This window comes from Hylobates moloch, unplaced genomic scaffold (assembly GCF_009828535.3).
Source record: "Hylobates moloch isolate HMO894 unplaced genomic scaffold, HMol_V3 SCAFFOLD_6, whole genome shotgun sequence".
NCBI classification, from domain to species: domain Eukaryota; kingdom Metazoa; phylum Chordata; class Mammalia; order Primates; family Hylobatidae; genus Hylobates; species Hylobates moloch.
The window spans coordinates 85,074,400-85,091,402 of NW_026652281.1; the positions used below are offsets into that span (position 1 = coordinate 85,074,400).

Here is a 17,003-nt window from a genome sequence, read left to right on the forward strand (position 1 = left end):
TTTTTTTTTTTTTTGAGATGGAGTCTCACTCTGTTGCCCAGACTGGATTGCAGTGGTGTGATCTCAGCTCACTGCAATCTCCACCTCCCAGATTCAAGTGATTCTTATACCTCAGCCTCCCAAGTAGCTGAGACTACAGGCATGTGTCACCACACCTGGCTAATTTTTGTATTTTTCGTAGAGATGTGGTTTCACCATGTTGGCCAGGCTGGTCTCGAACTCTTGACCTCAGGTGATCCATCTTCCTTGGCCTGCAAAAGTGCCAGGATGACAGGCTTAAGCCACCACATCCAGCCTACATTTCTTGAAAAAGATGAAATTCAGTTTTTATAAGACTGGCTGTAATAAAGATGAACATTAGTGATTTATTAGGGATATGGGCAGATCTGTCAAATTGCCACATCTCTGACAGCTGCTGTGTGAGGCTCATGAGTAGTGACCACTGAGTGGCCAGGACAGCATAAGGTGCTGCAGGAACAGGTGCTTCCTCACTGGTCACTGTATCTTGAAAATCCATGGCCCATGTCCCAAGGCACGGAAAGAGTTGGGGGGAGCCTCAGCCCATAGCCACCATCACCTCAGGCCACAAGAAGTATTGCTAGACTACTGTCTATGTTCTCTTAAGGCCCAAGGTCTCTAAAGTCAGCTTGTCATAAATGCTGCCTGGCATGGGACTCACCCTTCAAGGCTGTGGGCTCCCCTCTAGACCACAGCATGTCCAAAAATGCCATCCAAGAGTCAAGTCTTAGAATCAGGGACCTTCGAGAGCCCACTTCGTGCTCTACTCCCCACCCCCATGGCCGTGCTGGTGCCTAAGGTGCAAGACAAAGTCCCCTTTATTTTTCCTTCTGCTTTTCTTAAGTAGAAAATATTTTGCCCTATAGCCACCACAGCTGGTTATATGCTGACTCTCACCTCAGGCCAGCAAGTCACAGAGCCTCACCCAAGGCCTTCGATGTAGTACCTGGGTGTCACCGTTGTTTATTAAGGGCTTAAGGGCCCTTCAGTCAGCAGGTGAGGAATACTGCCAGTCCAGGACTGGGTCCTTTCCTTCAAGGCAGTGGGTTCCCTTCTGGCCCAGGGTGTGTCTAGAAATGTCATCAGAGACCCAGGGCCTGGAATGGGGGCCGCTCAACTCTGACCAGTGTCCTGTCTTGCTGCTGTGGCTCAGCTGGTATCTTAGATGTAAAACAAAGTGCTCCCCGCTCTTTCCTCTCCTCTCCTCAAGCTGAAGGAAGGGGCCTTTATCGGAGCTGCGAGCTGTGCAGCCTGAGGTTAGGGGAGGGTTGATACCAACACTCCCTTGGCTACCCCAGCTGGTATCTCAATATGGCATATCTTCCCCAGCCAGCTTGTTGTCTCTTGGCCTGGTTCAGCACTAGGACTCATCTGTGAGTTGCAGTCCTTATGGCCTAGACTGTCTTTTGACATTACTTGGAGACACAGAGTGCTGTAGCCCTCGGTGGCAAGGTTTACAGGCACTCAAGTTCAGACCACTGGGACTGGTGATTTTCCTCTGGCTAGGGCTGGTTTAAATGCTCCCTCCATGGGTGGACATCAGCTGAGTTTGGTCTAATTTTCCTTTTTGCTCTAACAGAACAGCACTGAGTTCACAGCCTCACACTTGCTGTGTTCTCCCTCCCCCAGCACTCAGAGACACTCCACACTATGGCAGGCTGATAGGGATGGGGGAGGGGTGATGTCAGCCATTCAGGACTTTAAAAAATCTCTTCAGTGCCTCTTTCAGTGACATTAAGTTAAAACTAGGTACTGTGAGTGTTCACCTTACTTTTGGTTCTTATGAAGTTGTTTTTTCCTGTGTAGATAGTTGTTAACTTGGTGTCCTTGTGGTGGTGGGGAACAGTGGAATTTCTATTCCTCCATCTTCTTCCCTGAATTTATTTAAGAGGATTTTACCTTGAAATTTATTTTCTCACTGAATGGACAAAATTAAGAACCTCCTTTATATAACCAGAAATTTTAACTAATGAAGAGATTAAATGTAATATATTTATTTATTTTCTTTCTTTATTCTCAGAAACATCTAAAACGGCTATCAAGATTATATGAAAGAGTAAGATAAATTAGTTAAGTCACGGATATGCCAAACACTAAGTTAGAAAACTTAAACAAGAAGCAAGAGTCAAAAATTAAGAATTCATAGTAAATCTGATAAGGCCTAAAACAGATTTCACTGTGCATTATTTATAAACAAGGTTTTACTAGATCAAATATATGATATAACTTTGCTAAATTCAAAGATGTGAGGATATAAATTTCCTTTTTAAAAACTGATACATAATAGATGTGCGTATTTTTGAAGTAAATGTGATGATTTGATATATTCATATAATCAAATCAGGGTAATTGGGGTACCCCTCACCTTAGTTATCCTTTCTTTCAAATGTATAGTAGATTAATGTTAACTATAGTCACCCTTATATTTTCTTTCAGTTCTTCATAAAAATCAGCTATAAGACATTCAGAGGAATCTCAGCAATTTTTTTATTACCTGTCTTTCTTTTCTTAATTTGCATTTAAAATAAGTTCTATCATAATTTATAATGTAAAGAGTTCCTGCGCTCATTAAATCCCACAGTTTCTGATGTGTTTTTACAATAATCTGACTCAACTTGACTCTGTTATTCAATCTTTACATTTATCTTGCCTCTCTTTAATAAATTCTTTCCCTTCATTCCCCTCTTCAGCTTCACATTTGTTAAGCTGCTGTTGTGGGTTGCTTTCTAATTCTTGAGTATAAGTTGTTTCTATTCTGTTTCTCAAAAAGCTAAGGACAAATGATTGTTTAAATTCAACTCCTTCCAAGAAACAGAGAGAAAAAGAATAAATCTTGTAGGGCAATGATAGATGAATAAAAGTCTCACATAGCTACTACGTAGAAAGCTACACTAAGTATGCTGGCAGTAAAGACACACATGGATTGAAAGAAGAGACGTTGTAGAGAATGTGCTCTAGGAGGAAAAACATAGGTTGGGATAAATCATTTTTAAAAGACTGGGGAGGAGGGAGAAAGAAAGAAACAAACAAAAAGACATAACTTGACCAGTCAATCAAGTATGAGCTTGAAAGAAAGCCAAGGAATAAAGCCAAAGCCAAGGAAAAGAAGAAAAACATCACATACAGTAAGGTACATGGGGAAATATAGATGTAGAGACTTTGGGTCATAGTATATTCCCAATAATACTGAGTAGTATTTATAACTAGCTTTTGGTAAACATTTCTGTGACATAGAATTGAATTGTATACTGTAAAACGAGACATTCAATTAGTTAAATATGGTCATCTACCACCACCTAAAAGCTGGAACATTACTACCTCAGAGAGAGAAAAACTGAAAAAGAAATATTCCATCAACTTTCTACTTGGAGGAAAAATACTAATCAGAATTCTAAGCAGTAATATATGGATTGAAAACATATATTTAGTAGAACATGGGTTGGGGCTTTTAAATGTTTAAATATTTTAAATCTAAAATCTTAATTTATGCTTATAGTTGGAAGACACTAGAAAATATATTAACACTTTAACCCTCTTTCCTATTGATGATCTATTTCTAATTTATTTTCCTCTTATTTATGACACTGTTTTTCAATATAACTCATCTGAATTTATACATCTTAAATATTAAAAAGGAATATAAATTTAGGCTATATCTTATAAATGAATGGATTTATTCATTAGATATGTTAGGCATATTACATAATTGCTAACATTCCATTATATAGAAATGCATTTGTCTGTTCATTCCTAGTACTCCAGGATACAAAAAAAAAATTCCCTAACCTCCAGTAGCTCATAGTAATAAAGGAGTTTTTAAATGATTGCTAAATAAATACAAAAACTTCTGAAATCCGAAATATCAGCACGTGATGTAAGGATTTAGTTTGGATATTTTTAAGAACTACAATACAAATAATTCTGAAATTAAGTCCCACCATATGGTTATTAAGAGTCTCTGCTTCTAGAACTGGTTGTTATTTTGGACAAAACAACTATTCTTCAATTAGGTAAAAAGTTTTAAATATAGTCTTAATGAAATGACATGGAAAACACAGTGGAATCTCATTGTAATAAACATTTTGAGAAAGAAAATGTAAATTTCTAAATTTCCACAATTTTTTAAAAATCAGAGGCACGTTCTTGCTATGTTGCCCAGGCTGGTCTCAGACTCCTGGGTTCAAGCAATTCTGCCACCTCAGCCTCCTGAATAGCTTGGACTGCAGGCATGCACCACCATACCCAGCTAAATTTTCACAATTTCTAATATTATTTTAGTCTAGTTACATAACCAAGGATAGAAATAGGAAAAAAGCTCACACCTAAAAACTATATATATCATACTAAAACAATGTGTCTAAGAAAGGAAAGTATCTGCTATCTGCTGTACAGTTTTTGAACCAAAAGGCATCAAGGAGATTCCATGGTTACTACGATAAGTAATTAGATCCATTAAAGATTTATTTAGGCATAAGTATTATAAAAGCCATCTTAGTATAATTTAAAAATCACACACAGTAAGAATACTTATTCAAATCAACCTTGACCAAATTTCAAATTTGCTCTGAGAAAGCTTTGCCTAATATAATTTTCCTGTCACTATGTATTTTCCAGCCCATTCTTTTTTCACCCCCACTCCCTCTACATATGTGCCAAGTCTTTGTTATTTATCAAAGTAAAAAATGTTCGAAAATATTTAGTCATGTTTCTATAAAATGGTTTTCTCTAATGAACTTTCCATAACCAACATAATATGATTATAAGTAGATTACTACTAAATTTCAAGAGTAAATGTTATAGAAAATCAGATTCAGAATGAGAAAATTAATTTTGCAAGAGACCTCTTTACCTCAGTATCAAAATCAAAGTCTTCATTAGCTGACATAGGTCGTGAGTCGTCAATAGATGATTTGTTGAAAAGCCTTTAGAATAAAAATATACAACAAAAATGAGTGTGTTCATTTCTTTAAGCAATTTGAAGGTTCATACCTGGGTGCCATCCCAAAACAAAACCAAAAAAAAAAGTAAATCTTGTGGAAGGTCAGCTATCTGTATTTAAAATAATGTCTCCTAATATAATTAAAATTTGACCTCTGTTTTGGGAAAAATCTTCATTACCTATTTCTACTTCCTCCTCTCCAAAGCTATGGAACAGTCCACGAAGACTCGCCCTTAGTTCCAAAACAAATCATGACAGCTAATATATTGGTAAAGCCTGAGAATAATTGGGCTTCACAAATTATTTGTCCTGGAGGCAGAACTTAAAATCCAAGTAATGGCTGACATAGCTTTTGTTACCTGAACTGGAAGAAACCTGATAACTTAAAATAAGGTAAAAAGATCCACTGTCCCATCTCCATGATCTATCTCTGGTTCAAAGACCAATCTGTGTCACTTGATAATGGCAGTCCTGGTTCTTCTGCTTGGAAACCACTTAAGGAGGCCCCCATTGCTTCCCTTTTCCTTAAAATAGTACAGAATCTTCCCTGACACATCTAAAATACTTGAAAGCTAAATGTATGAATGTCAAAGGACAAATGTATATATTGTCATTAAAAAATACTCTTCCCGGAGATACTAAAACTTAATTATAAAATCTAATTATTTTAGATTTTAGACTCTGCCAAATTCAGGGCCACATAAGGTACTAAGCTCTTAAAAACCTCCATAGGCACTCAGATACCAAAGGAGAGAGACTCCTGGAAAAACAGAGTCCTGGTAGTTGTATCTCTATTTCCCTAAGAACTATCTAAATTTCTTCCTCCCTATGGGCTCCCACTTCCAGATGCCTCTTCTGCAGGGCTCTGTGGCAGTCTCCAACCTTTAAATCTTCAGCCAATAAAAGCACAAATTCCTAAAAGAGTGAGCTCAAATGACCAAAAGACAGAGCTCTCAATTTTACTGCTGCTAGAAAACAAGCTAAATGGAATTTCAGTCGTCTTCCCCCAGCACAGACATGTTATCAACTACCAAACTTAAGGTCCATGACTGATTTGCCAGACAATCTGACCCCAACCTTACCCTACATGGAAATGGGAAGGACAATTGGTGAATTGGGAAAAGAGGCAGAGGTAAGAGGATATGTGCTCTGGGGCACAGATCTATATAGTTCAGGAACCTTCAGTCCTCTAGTACTGGAGGGACTCAGAGCCATCCCTCTATAAGCTGGGGTGGAAGTAGATAATACTACACTTCAATCTGCTATAGAGACTCTTCTCAGTGGCTCAAATTCTTTTAACATCTTTCAATAGAAACTTTGAAGTTGGTCAGTCACTCTAATTAAACAAACAAAAGAGCAGCAACCTGTTTAGGACTCCCTTGAACCACCTACTTAAACATGCCTTTCTAGATAACTCCCAACATCCTGCATTCTTCATTACTATAATTTATCTTTATAAAACTTGACATAAACCCCAATATTCACTTCTCTTTTCTAAAAGCCTTATTCCTATCCAATCCAGTGTTATTTCTCTTCAAACATGGCCTTACCCTACTAATTTAATTCTTTTCCTCTTCCATTGGGTTCCCCAGCCAATTCCCTTCCTAGGTTCATCCACTGTGTTCACTAGACCCACTTTCCCTTTCTGTTATTAAAACACTCACTAACAGGATGATAAGGAAGAGTAATAGGCTTTGAAATGAGTTCAAATCTAATTTCTGCCACTTCTTATATCCAAATAAGTCACCTTAATCTCTTTGAGTTTCAGATATTCCATCTGAACAACCACTTCACCAGAATGTTAAACACAGATTGAAGTACTAGAGGGTATTTTGATTAGTCACTAAGATTCCTTAAAATCCTGAAGTTGTGTGTGCTTTTGATTCTGTCTATATGAAAATGGGGAATACTTAGCTGGCAGAAATGGAAAAATAAAACAAAAGAAACACCACAGAAAGCAGAGAAGAAAGCTAACAACTAAAGAAAAGATTATAGAAAAGTAATGGAAGAAGAAAAAAGACTCTTAAAAAAAAGCCCATAGAATTAGGCACGGTAGTGGCCTAAAGGGAAAACTAAACTAGGGATCAATAAGTAGAGAAATCAATTAGAACTAGGCTCCATTTAGATGCTAAATATAACTAACATAATAAGTAAACGTAACATAAATAGCCTTCACTTACAATAAAATAATTCCTCTCTAGGACATGACTGGTCTTGTCTATGTAAAACCCATGCTCCTGTGGCCATAGCTAAGTGAGATCCGCCCTAAAATATTTGATGGTAAAAACAAGATACTGATTACCACTGAAATTGCCAAATATATTAAAACAAACTCAGACTAACCAGGCTTCTAAGAAAAACCATAAATGAGAGTTAACTAAATTTGGCTTTCTGAATTTATCTGGTTTGGACCTATATCTTGATTCCAGTGCTGTACAGGTCTCTGCCAATCTATGCAGAGGGGCAAAAGAAGGGATTTGGGAGCCAGGCAGGCTGCCAGTCAAATCATGAGCCAGCTACTTGTTAACTATGGGGACATGGGGCAATTAATCAACCTCTCTGAACCACAGTTAGCTAATTAGGAAAAAGTAGGTTATAATAACAGAGAACCTTTCAAAGCTGCTGTGATAACTATATGAGATGAGATAACCACATGAAATACTGTCTACCCCAGAGTACAACACTCAACAGATGTTAGTTTATTTTCTCTATATTCCCTCAGGTAACACATAATATTTTAAAATCTGTAAGTCGTACCTTTTTACAGGATTTCCAGGAATCTCATCCACTATTAAAGAAAAAAATGCATTTTAAGTCAACAATAGAAAAACACAGAATATTGAAAGTATAAGAGGGCCCAGTGGCACATGCATGTAGTCCCAACTACTCAGGAGGCTGAGGCCGGAGGATCACTTGAGAAGCCCAGGAGTTTAAGACCAGCCTGGGCAACATAGTGAGACTCTGCCTTCATTAAAAGAAATCATGTACACTTTTGTGCATGCTTTAGACCTTTCTTTTTTTTTTCACAAAGTATTCCTTTAGGACCATACCTTGAGACTATACTAGAATTAATATTGATTATACTACTGGTAGGCAATTACTACATTAAGAATTCTTACTTCTCCTCCTTTGTATCAGTCAAAGCAAAAGAGAATGGGATTTGCCAAAATGTGATACCTACAAATGAATTGCTGTGTACAATAATCATAATCCTAACCAAACCCTATCAGACTAACTAGCATCACTAGCAAACTGAGTCAAACTTCAAGAACATGCTTTCTGGACTAATGAATTAGTAGTAGTTAGAACAGAGTATACAGTAATGCTCCCATATCCATGATATGTGTGAAAAAACACACTCAACATATTTTTCCTCTGCTCTCACACCACAACAACAATCACCAACACAGAAGACATCTCTGACCAAATGTTGGCGGGCGGGGGGGATTTATCCCCACCAACAAGCAAGCAGTCAGTTCTGCAGCAGAAACCAGCTGGGTGTCCTCTAATTCCATTCCCACGTTGTCTAGCTGGAGATAGTGTCAGATCCCACAGCTGAAAGCTCAGTCCCCAAGGCTGCCCCCTCCCCAAACCAATCACAAGCCTGGGCCTTCAGAACCTCTGACCAACTATCTTCAAGGTTCTCACAACCCCACCTTGGGTTTGATTAATTTGCTAGAGTAGTTCACAGAACTTAGGGAACCACTTACTCACATTTTCAGCTTATTGTAAAGGATATTAGAAAGGACGTAGATGAGGAATTGCACAGGGCAAGGCATGGGAGAAGGGGCGCAGAGTTCCATACCCTCCGAGGGTACACCACCCTCCAGGAACCTCCACATATTCAGCTATCTAGAAGCTCTCTGAACCCAGTCCTTTTGGGTTTTTATAGAAGTTTCATTACATAGGCATGACTGATTAAATCATTCATCATTGGTGATCAACTTAAACTTCGGCCCCCCTCCCTTCCCATGAGATTGGAGTGTTGGAGGTCAGGGCTGGAAGTCCTAACCCTCTAATCATGCCTTGGTCTTTCTAGTGACCAGCCCCCATCCTGAAGCTCATTAGGGGCTGCCAGCCATAATGAATCATTCACATACAAAGGGACATCACTTTGGGGATTCTAAGGATTTTAGGAGTTGTATGCCAAGAAAAGGGTTCAAAGATCGAATACATATTTCACAGCATCACATCTGTGGTTTTGCTTTCTGTGGTTTTAGTCACCCACAGTCACCTGATATAGTTTTGCTGTGTCCCCACCCAAATCTCATCGAGAATTGTAGTTCCCATAATCCCCACGTGTCGTGGGAGGGACCCTGTGGGAGGTAATTGAATCATGGGGGCAGTTATCATGCTGTTCTCACGAGAGTGAGTGAGTTCTCACAAGATCTGATGGTTCTATAAGGGCTTTTTCTTTTTTTTTTTTTTTTTTTGAGACGCAGTCTCGCTCTGTCACCCAGGCTGGAGTGCAGTGGCGCAATCTCGGCTCACTGCAAGCTCCGCCTCCCGGGTTCACGCCATTCTCCTGCCTCAGCCTCTCCGAGTAGCTGGGACTACAGGCGCCCGCCACCACGTCCGGCTAATTTTTTTTGTATTTTTTAGTAGAGACGGGGTTTCACCGTGGTCTCGATCTCCTGACCTCGTGATCCGCCCGCCTCGGCCTCCCAAAGTGCTGGGATTACAAGTGTGAGCCACCGCGCCCGGCCAGGGCTTTTTCTATCCTTTGCTCTGCACTTCTCCTTGCTCTTGCCGTATGAAAGAGGATGTGTTTGCTTCCCCTTCCACCATGATTGTAAGCTTCCTGAAGCCTCCCTAGCCCTGCGGAACTGCGAGTCAATTAAACCTCTTTCCTTTATAAATTATCTAGTCTTGGGTATGTCTTTATTAGCAGTGTGAGAAATACTAATACATCACCCATGGTCCAAAAATGTTAAATGGTAAATTCCAGTAATAAGCAATTCATAAGTTTTATATTGTGTGCTGTTTTCAGTAGCATGATACACTCTCCAGCCATCCCATTCCATCCCATCCACAACATGAAGCATCCCTTTGTCTAGTGTATCTACACTGTATATGCTATGTGCCCATTAGTCACTGACTTCATCTCCTCCTGACATCCAACCAACAACATCATCAAGGCTCATTAATCCAGGATTACTGGAAGCAGATGATCCTCCTTCTGAAAGTTAATGGTAGCCTAACACTACATCACAATGCCTATATCATTCACCTCACTTCACCCCATTACAAAGGCATTGTATCACCTCACATCATCTTCATAAGAAGAAGCGTGAGTACAGTACAAGAAGATATTTTGAGGGAATATATATACATATATATGTATAAACTTTTTTATAGCATATGTGAAGTCCTAATTAGAAAAAACAAAAAAAGAGTCAGGCTGGCAGGGCCAGAAGAAAGCAAAGAGATAAAGCAAATAAGCTATGTCTTCCTTTCCTCATGATCCAGAAACCATTTTTAAAAAGAGGAACCAAATAAGTTATAGGTCTCATTTTCTTTCTGGCCCAGGACATATGGCCCTCCAGCACAGATAATGTATATAAGTCACAAACTTCCTGCTCACCATCAAACACTTTAATGTATCAAACCCCTCAGCTGACAGAAGAATGCAAGTTAGATCCCTGCTACCTTGGCATTATCGGTCAGCCTAAGAACCATCCTATAAAATTTCCAGCAAGCCTTTGATCCCTGGCAGTAGGCTTTTCTTTTACAGGCTGCCCATTGCCTTCTTGCAACATATTTTCCTACCTTCTGTAATGAATCTGCCTTTCTCTAACTGTCTTGGTAAATTATTTTACCGCCACGCCACTGGCCCGGATAGTTGGTACTCCCCTATGACAGTATATTGTTGTCATTGTTCTATTTGATTATTAGTTACTGTTGTTAAGCTCAGACTGTGCCTAAATCTTACATTAAACTTTATCACAGATATGTATGTATAGAAACAACATTGCATATATAGGGTCTGGTACTATGCAAACTCTCAGGCATTCACTGTGGGTCTTGGAACATATCCCCCATGGATAAAGGGAGACAACTGTACTTATTTTATTGTCATACAACATAGCTTCTCCAACTCTTCAGTTAAAATGCTTTAGTTTAGAATAAAATGCCCTATCACAAGGAAGCTAGGTCTATGGGCATCATACTATGTTTTATGGCAAAACATAGAAAACAGACCAGAGACAAAGATTCTTGCAAATCACTTTCAGCTGCCAGTGGAGAAGAGCTCAAGACAAATCAATGTACTCATTCTCACTAATCCTCTTCTGGGAAAGAGGCTAGTTAAATTTACTTAGTTCTAGCTAATTTCTCTGCCCTATGTGTGATACAAATAGAGTTCAAACTTACTTACCATTTTACCTCCCATGGAAAGAACTACTGAAAAGATCACTTCCTTAAGAGTTTGCCCACTCTAAACCCTACCACTTATTCAGAGATAAGCTTAAGAAGGAACAGTGTGGAAGGGGTGCCAAATGTTCAGGGAGTACTATCTGATATAAAAAATATATAAAAACAAAATTATCAACTCACTCAAGCTACCCGAATTTGCCAAGAGTTATCACTGTCTCTAGTGAAAGAAAACAAAATTCTTTCTCACTTCATGTAAGCCAAAACATTTTGATTCTCTTGGCATTTCTCATAACAGAGAATCTGGGTTTAGATGAGCCATGCTATAATAATATAGACTGTGTTCAAACTAATTCCCGAAAGGAAGGGAATCAGTGACGAACATATTTGTTCACCTATGGCATTCACTACCTGGTCTTATATTCCATTGCAAGGGATGTATGAAAGACTTTGTGATTTTAGTTTTATAAGGTACAACCTCTTGAGATTATCCCTTCCTACTGCTAATGAGTCTATCGGGACCCACCTCATGGAGCAAAATGGTCCAGTTAGTGCTGTGTAGCACTGTGTAGTACCGCGTGATGCCATTTTCCCCAACCCTCCCCATTACGTGGCAAGTGTCTATAGAAATCACACTTTCTCAGCATGTAAAGCATATGTCATCAGATCCTATGCTGACGAATAAAAGGAAAACAAAAGCAAGGACAAAGAACATCTTAAATGACTACATTCAATTACCATGGAACTTTAATTTTTTTAATATTCAAAAGGATACCCACTGATATAGTTTGGCTCTGTGTCCCCACCCAAATCTCATCTTGAATTGTACTCCCATAATCCCCATGTGTTGTGGGAGGGACCTGGTGGGAGATAATTGAATTATGGGGGTGGTTTGTAAGTCTGATGAACTCTGTGGGAGATATTAAAAATGCTGAAGGCTATGCATGTCAGGGGGTCGTGGGGTATATGGGAGATCTCTGTACCTTACTCTCAATTTGCTGTGAATCTAAAACTATGTTAGATAATACAGTTATTAATTTAAAAAAAGATAGTTCCTGAACTTGCTATTATCCTATATTATAAAAAGATATAGTCAGCTTGAAAATTGCAAATAAAGATCAAAGTAATATTATATGAATATTATCTCCCAAATTGAAATATACAAAAACACATAAAGCAAATAACTTTAATCGCATACTTTAATGCTAAATGACGAATTAACAGTGCAGCACACCAACATGGCACATGTATACACATGTAACAAACCTGCACATTGTGCACATGTACCCTAAAACTTAAAGTATAATAATAATAAAATAAAATTTTAAAAAATGGATAAAAATGATTGAATATTTTATCTTATTTCATAATTACAAGCAGAGATTTAACACAACATGAACCAAAACTGGTCCATCCATATAATTAGGATAAATGATAATTTTTACTTTAATTTTGAATCAAAAATTATTATGCTTATTTTATCCAACAATTTTACTGAAAGTTTAATCAGGTAAGGACAGATCATAATGACCTAATATTGCCATAGTAACTTTTGTACAAATATCTGCCAACTCTTCACCAAATGTCAAAACTGTAAGCAGCACTGCAACTTAATATGAATAATGCAACTGAAACCAGTACCATGTTATGTTACATCATATTATATGCTGTTAAAATAAAATTTTAAGACAACACCAAAAATTATGCCAGGGCCATAGCTACCACACAGCAAAGATTTTATACAGTAGGCATGAGATGAGACCACCATCCTTAGAAAGGCCTTATTACAAGAATGGCCCTGGGCTGGTGTTTGGGACCTTGGATTTGGGAGGGCTCTCACCATTCCCTTATGAGAAGAGTGGCTCGCTGTGCCTAAACTGTTTGTGCAAATGCAGGTTACTCTGAACAGCTGGTTTTCTTCTGGAAGTCTAGAATTTTGGTATATGTGAGGTATATACCTATGTGACTAGCCTCCATCAAAAACATGGATACTGAGACTTCAGTGAGAATCTGCTACTGGTAGACAACTTGTGTTGTCAGAATCTGAGGCTGGGGGAATTAAGCACATCCTGGTAACAGGAGAAGATTCCTAGAGCCTTGTGTTTGCTTTCCTCCAGACTTCACCACATGCACCTTTTCCCTTTGCAAATTTTTCTCTGTACTGTTTTATTGTATTAAATGTAATAAATCAAAGCCCTGAATATGAATATTTGCTAAGAGCTGTGAGTCCTTCTCAGTTAATCACCAAACCTGAGGTGGTCTTGGGAGTTTCTGAAACAACTGCATGATAGAAAATTTTTATTATTTGATGTGTTATATGTAACTACAATGAGAAGGTTATTTTGCAGAGCATCTGTCCCTAATTTTTTTTATTTTATTTTTTCGTATTTGCCTTTCAGATTCCTATATTTCTATAAACATTTGATGAAAGGTATCAACAAATACATAAAACAATGATGGAAGAAAGTAATGTGAAACAAGCAACAAGCCTATTTTGACCAGAATAAATTTAGAAACCTTGATGATTCACAATATGTTCTACAATATAAAAGTTTCTAGAGAAAGTGTTTAAAAGATCATCTTAATTTTCTCTAACTCAGCAGGGCTTCATTCATTTTTATAATGATCATGCATCTGGTTGGGTGCAGTGGCACATGCCTGTAGTCCTAGCTGCTCCTTTGGCTGAGGCAGGAGCACTGCTTGAGGCCAGGAATTCAAGCCCACAGTCATGCTTGTCAATAGCTACTGCATGCCAGCCTGGGTAACATAGTGAGACCCCATTTCTTAAAAAAAAACTAAATAAATAAATAAAAGATTGTGTACCATTCAGGTAACTGTGATAATTATAGAATAACATATAGCCATCAGATATGCCATAATACCGTACTACTGATCATAGAGTTATGTTTTGTTTTCAATCTTTTTCTTCATTTTTTATAAAACAAGAAAAAAAATTTTTTTACCTATTAAAGTCAGTTCTTAATAGAACAAGTCAAAATGCCCAAAAAATGCATCCAAAGTGCAGTATGAGTTTTTCATTGTTCCTGCCAAATAGTGAATTTGATTATTAAGGATCAACAGGACTTTTAACTTATTGAAGGGGGAAGTTATCTTGTATATAGATGACTAAAACGGTGATAGTCTGATTGCCCACATAATCTAATTAAATCACAGTTACTAATTTCTGAAGAAATGTAATTCCAGAAAATCATTTTACATTTAAACAGTGTGAAATAAAACAATTTGTATTTGACAATCCAGGACACACTTAAAATCTCGGCAGACCATCATCAGTCACCCTGTCATTGTGGTGCAGATATAAAGAAGTTTATTTAGCATTAGAAAGTAACAGAATACCATATATACTTTAGGATAGGTAGCCAATTCTTTTAAAATCAAATAATAGACATTTGTCGAATATACATATGTTAGAAATGTGTTCTAATAGTACTTTGTTTAGGGATGAAAATGAAAGGGAAGCAGTGAAAGCAGAGATATCACAAGAGGGTAGATGAAAACAAAATTACACTAATAAATAGAGTCAGGTACTGACTTCCCTACTGATGTCACCAGAATTCCAAAAATGCTGAGAACTACTATGTACAGCATATCACCTCATATTTTTCTGCGATATTACATTCGTGTTCTGCAATAAAATATTTAAAAGAAATCATTTAAAAGAAATCCAAACTGCTGATCTGTAAACTATTTCTGATCAAAACTTAAAATTTTGTCAAAGCATGGCTGTATTTTGATTCCATGTCAGAGGAAGGATATGAGTATCTGATAATGGCTTCCAGTTGTTGCTGTCAGGCTTTTGTTTGGGAACACACCCAGAAGAGCTTATCAAGGGTTTGAGTACAAAACAAGCATTTCCCCAAAAACCAGATAAGAAAGATTACACTTTTCCTCATGTGGACCCTTAGGTTCTGACAATTCTGGGAAAATGTTGGCACAGGAACTCACCAGTCTAGGCCTGACTCTATGTAGGTAGCTGCTGCAGTTACAAAACAATTAGGTAGGATCGTGGTAGGTGTATTCTTCCGTACTTGAACACTGGAAGTACCATGTACCTAAATAGCAGAACTTACAACTCTAAATAAGTGTTCTTTTGAAGAGGGTACCACCAAAGAGCTTTTAAAATATTAATTTAACTTACTTTTTAGTAATCTTACTTGTTAGAATTTATATTCCCCCTCCTTGAAATTCTCATATTTTTAAAATTTTTGCAACACCTCATCCTCTGATAACCTCTCCTACTTTTCTCTAGCCACTGCTCAGGCTTCTTTACTAACTTCTTTTCCTCTGGGAAATGTTGATATTCCCAGGATCTTGCCACTGGCCTTCTGTGTATTCACGTCTTTCCTATCATGGACAAGCTCATTCAGATCTATGACTTTGCCTACATTATTCCAAGTCTGCATCTCCAACCTCAGTTCTACCTCCAGCTAGAAATGCCTAAAATCCAATTACCTACTGAAAATATCCTACATGAATATTCCACTTAACTCAACAAGCACAGAAAGAGGTTAGTCATTCCTGCTGATCTGCTGCTCTTCTCCATTCACCTGCAAATCTCCTACTCCTTCCTCATGTCCAGGTTAAATGCTAGTTCATGACCTGGAAACCCGTAAATCATCTGAGATTTCTCTCTGTGCCCTAAATTTGTACATCCAATAATCACTAACTCGTATTATCTCTATCTCTTCTCTGCCTCTGCTTTATATTTCCACTACCACTGGCTCTTAACTGGCTTTTACAGACTACCAACTATTAATATTATTTCTTAAATAAAAAAACAAGCAAAACAAATGAAAAAGGCAAAAACCAAGAGAAAGACCAACATTTTAAAATTACTAAGTAGCGGCCGGGCGCGGTGGCTCACGCCTGTAATCCCAGCACTTTGGGAGGCCGAGGCGGGTGGATCACGAGGTCAGGAGATCGAGACCATCCTGGCTAACACAGTGAAACCCCATCTCTACTAAAAATACAAAAAATTAGCCAGGCACGGTGGCAGGCGTCTGTAGTCCCAGCTACTCGGGAGGCTGAGGCAGGAGAATGGCGTGAACCCCGGGAGGTGGAGCCTGCAGTGAGCCGAGATGGCTCCACTGCACTCCAGCCTGGGCGACAGCGAGATTCTGTCTCAAAAAAAAAAAAAAAATCCTAAAATTACTAAGTAGCTTTCTAACATCATTTATTTCACCATGGATGGGTGAAACCCTCATCATGGATTGATGCAAGTCCAAGGATTGGTGACAAGGAAGCTATAGCTTTGGCTACTGCAAAAGCTTCCTTTGGCTTCCAGTCTCTTTATGTGGTACTTTCCATCTATCCTCCATATGAGGAGTCATCCAACTGCAGGCCGCAGGTCCAACCCAGCCTGCCTAATGGTTTTGTAAATAGTTTTATGGGAGGTCAGTCCTGCCTTTTGCTTACATATTATCTATGACTGCTTTCACACTACCATGGCAGGGTTGAGTAGATATGGCAGAGACCACATGGCCTGAAATATTTCCCACCTGGTTCTTTACATTAAAAGCTTATTAATACCATAATCAGAATGTCCTAATACTCAAATCTAATCTTGTGACTTTTCTGCTCACAATTCTATAATGAATTCCTACAGAAAACATTGCTGCCTCCCTACCCAATGACCATTCCTTATTCTTTCTTG

The 17,003-nt window shown here is 38.3% G+C and overlaps 1 protein-coding gene across 3 annotated transcripts in view; it reads right to left on the bottom strand.

The window, feature by feature from the left end:
- The window catches only part of LOC116470589 (coiled-coil domain-containing protein 144A-like), a 75,750-nt gene that overhangs the window by 34,485 nt on the left and 24,262 nt on the right, over nucleotides 1–17,003 (bottom strand). For all 3 annotated transcript variants that reach the window (XM_058440960.1, XM_032156040.2, XM_058440959.1), the window contains exons 6-7: nucleotides 7,715–7,745; nucleotides 4,868–4,940 (exon numbers count right to left, since the gene is read on the bottom strand). In XM_058440960.1, the coding sequence (XP_058296943.1) occupies nucleotides 4,868–4,940; nucleotides 7,715–7,745 (104 nt within the window). The remainder of the gene's footprint in view (nucleotides 1–4,867; nucleotides 4,941–7,714; nucleotides 7,746–17,003) is intronic.